This window comes from Populus nigra, chromosome 16 (assembly GCF_951802175.1).
Source record: "Populus nigra chromosome 16, ddPopNigr1.1, whole genome shotgun sequence".
NCBI classification, from domain to species: domain Eukaryota; kingdom Viridiplantae; phylum Streptophyta; class Magnoliopsida; order Malpighiales; family Salicaceae; genus Populus; species Populus nigra.
In genome coordinates, this window is record NC_084867.1 from 13920821 (window position 1) to 13924559 (window position 3739).

Here is a 3739-nt window from a genome sequence, read left to right on the forward strand (position 1 = left end):
CCAGCAACGGTGGAAAGTGCTGGTGTACCACGGAGGCGGCCACCTGCTAAAACTCTTTGACATTTCAAGTGTCAACCATTTAAATATGCAATAAAAAACAATGATCCAATTTTGTTTTTTTTTATTAATTTAATCCGTTCCAACTTAGTTAGATTTCTAGTCTCACCAAAAGTTATTAGTTTTCTTTTATTATTTGATGAATAAATAATTATTACCAGTGTTTTGATTCGATGCTTGTAACCAAGTGATTAAATTGTTATTATTATTATTATTATTTTTTATCAAGAGCAAGTACAAGTCTTGAGTTGGATTAAAACAGATCATCTGTCTTGAAACTAGATTTGTATTTCAAATCATAATGGTAAAGAGGGAAACATAATGCTTGATATTACCTTTTATATATCAACTCCAATTAGATTTAATAATTAAAAGATTACTGAATAAAACTATTTAGTCTTTTTTCCCTTTATTTTTTACATGGGCTGGATAAATTATAGCACACAACTTTTTATTTATACATAAAGCTCTGATATTTCTAGATAGTGTCTGATTATTGTTTTAAAATAAAAAAATTAGAGTCGATGGATACATATTTCCATGTATATTCAATTTTAAAATATAAAAATCTATTCCAAGACAATTTCATAATTAAATTTATGTCTCTTCAATTAAAAATGTTACTAACTTCTTTGTATATGTTTTTTCTATTTTGTGACATCAACCAAGCACAATCTTCTAACTTTACAAGACTCCATGCATTATTTGTTCAAGGTTTTCAGTTTTTTGTTACCCCTATGAAGATTAATCCATTATCGAGAGGTTTTTATTTACCACATCAAAAGAAAAGAAAGGGAGAAAAATCATCTCATAATAGAATACTATTTCTACAGCCTTGGAATTTTCTAGGAATCGGATTTAGAATTAGAATCTAATCCGACATTCTTTTACCATGTAAATGTTAGTGGAATCAAATGTAGCATTTTCCTTTGCAATGGTTGGTTACACCTTCTGTGGCCCTTTGCTACCTTAATTGCGAACAAATGCTACATGTTATTCTCGAAGGCGTTTGACTTTGAAGCTTAAGATATTAAGGTTTAAGATTGACTGATCAAAACTTTGAAATTAGAAAACATTGCACCCTGAAATAGTTAATTCTTTTGTATAAATCTTAACAGGTGCAGTACTCTACGAAGAATATAGTCCAGCCCTGTTCAAATTGAAGAGGACAAAATCAAGTACCATTCTCTTCTTCTCCTATACAACTTACAAGGACAAATGAAGCTAAAGACAAAAAGGATTGGGATTTTTTTTTTCTGGGAGTTAAACAGGTAAAGGTTTATAAAGATTATCTAATTGACGATCACCAAATAACTGTAAAGAATCCTCCTTGATTTCAGCTTTAGGTGGCTTCTTTTCTTCAACTTCTAGGCTGTCATCAACATTGGCAACAAGAACCAAAGCATTTGTCAGCTCTTTAGCTCTTTGAGCTTCAACTTCCCAATCAGTCCTACCCAAGACAAACAACATGGTCACCGCACAGGACCCTTGTGCAGCTAAGAGGCCTAGCCATAACCCTTCAAAATCAAACCTTGTAAAGAATCCTAACCATACTGCCACTGGCATGCCAACAAGGTAGAAACATCCCAAGTTGATGTTTGCTCCAACTTTTGGTCTGGCTGTCCCTCTTAAGACTCCACAGCCGGTTGTTTGTGGGCAATTTCCTAGCTCACAAAGACCTATTATTGGCAAAACAAGTGATGTTAAGGCTATGATCTCTTTGTCCTGGGTGAACATGCTAGCCCACACCTTCCTGACCATAACTGCAAAACTTAGAGCTGAAAACCCAAAAATGAAGCTGAAAGAAAGGCCCGCAATGGCTGCAAACTTTGCTTTCTTGGGCTGGTTAGCACCTAGCTGATTACCAACCCTTGTTGATACACTGAAACTTAGAGAAGAAGGGAATATGTAAATTAATGCAGTGGTTTGAATCAAAATGCCCATTGAAGCAACAGTTGCTTTTGGATTCACTAATAGCCCACATAGCAAGATCATGATCTCATACCACCACCATTCAAGACACACTGAGATGCAGCTTGGAATGGCCAAATTCAAGAGAGTTTTCCACTCTTTGAAACACTCCACCGAAAACCCTCCCCATGTCTTCTTGTGGACACCAGAAACAAGGATATAAATTATCAAAGAACCTACAAGAATGAAGTTAGTCCACACCCCACTAAGAGCAACACCTTTAGTCCCTAAATTGAGGTGTGTAACGAGAAAATAGTTGATAGGAATGTGTAGAATAATAGCTAGAGTGGCGCAAAATGTAAGAGGTAAGGTTATTGATTGAGTCCTAAGATAGATTCTCAATGGATGCAAAAAAGATTGAGCTAAAAGGTCAGGAATAGAGTAAATAAGAAATAACTGTGCTTCTGTGGCTATTGACTCATCTTGGCCACAAAAAAGAAGGATGCTTTTCATGTTTAGCCAAAGAAAAGAAATAGGCAGTGAAGCAACAATGAGCAAGAGTATTGTTCTCTGCAAAGTTTGGCCTAGGAGGTGGTGTTTTTGAGCCCCGAAAGCTTGACCACAAATCGGTTCCATTCCCACAGCCAGGCCAGAGAGGATAGAGTAACCAGTTATATTAGCGAACCCAACAGCAAGAGACCCACCAGCTAAGGCTAGCTCGCCAAGGCGGCCGAGGAAGAGCATGGAGATCATTGAGCGTGGATAGAGCAAAAGACCGGTTAGCATCATGGGGAAAGCTATATTGGCTATGGATATTGCTTCTCTGAGAAAAAGGGAGAGGTCGGTCTGGTTTGGTATCTGGGTTTCTTGTCGTCGTTCTTTTTGTGGTTTACATGTTGGGCTTTTAGGGATCAATAATGGGGTGAACATGTTGGGCTCTTGGTCTTTGATGGAGACAAGGAAAGGGAAGTCCTGATTGCATTTGCAGGATAGAGGAAACGAGTTCAGCTGGCACATTCTTGTTTTGTGTAGGAAATGTTAAAAAGAGTTAGCGTTAGAGAGAGAAAACAGAGGGAGAGAAGTTTTTTGTTTGAGGGGGGGTTTTTGGATGTGGCAAGGGGGGGTTTTTGGATTTTTATAGGGGTTTGGGAAGACGGCAATAGCATGACTTTCGAACTTCGATACATAATGTAATGGCTCTCAAATGTTTTGTCACTTCTTGGTGGCTTTAGCACCGGCCCTATGCATTCAGGAAACTGAATATAGAGAAAAATCCATAAACAATGAACTAAGATTTTTTATTAGGATGTAGCATGGCATTGGTTAAAGATTGGACGTAGCAACTTCATTTATGCTGGTTTTTAGTACCTTGATTAAATAGGATAAAAAACCTGTTTTCTTTTGTTCCATAGCCTCACTTTCATCCTAGTTTTTTTTTCTTATTTTATTTAATCACGTCTATTCTTATTTTTAGTTATAAAACCTGGATCAACCCGAGACATGGCTGACCCAGAACTTGAATCGGTCTGAAGATAAAAAAATAATTGATCCACTTATTTTGATAAAAAACCCAGTTTAAGCCGTGACTCGATCAACCCTGATAAAACTCGGTCAAGACTCATCGACTTGAAAAAATAATCAAAACCATGCCGTTTTGATTCTTTTAAAAAATAATTTTTATAAATCAACCCAATTCCTTTTTATTCTTGACATGGGTCTTATGCAGAGTCAATTTTTGGATTGAATTTAAAAATTATGGTCCTTCCTATTC

The 3739-nt window shown here is 36.5% G+C and overlaps 1 protein-coding gene across 1 annotated transcript; it reads right to left on the reverse strand.

The window, feature by feature from the left end:
* Positions 1-1132: 1132 nt before the first annotated feature.
* On the reverse strand, positions 1133-3051 carry LOC133675574 (protein DETOXIFICATION 49-like). Its single transcript, XM_062096994.1, has one exon. It carries the CDS (start codon positions 2983-2985, stop codon positions 1321-1323), a length of 1665 nt encoding a protein of 554 aa, XP_061952978.1. The 5' UTR covers positions 2986-3051; the 3' UTR covers positions 1133-1320.
* Between the last annotated feature and the right edge of the window lie 688 nt (positions 3052-3739).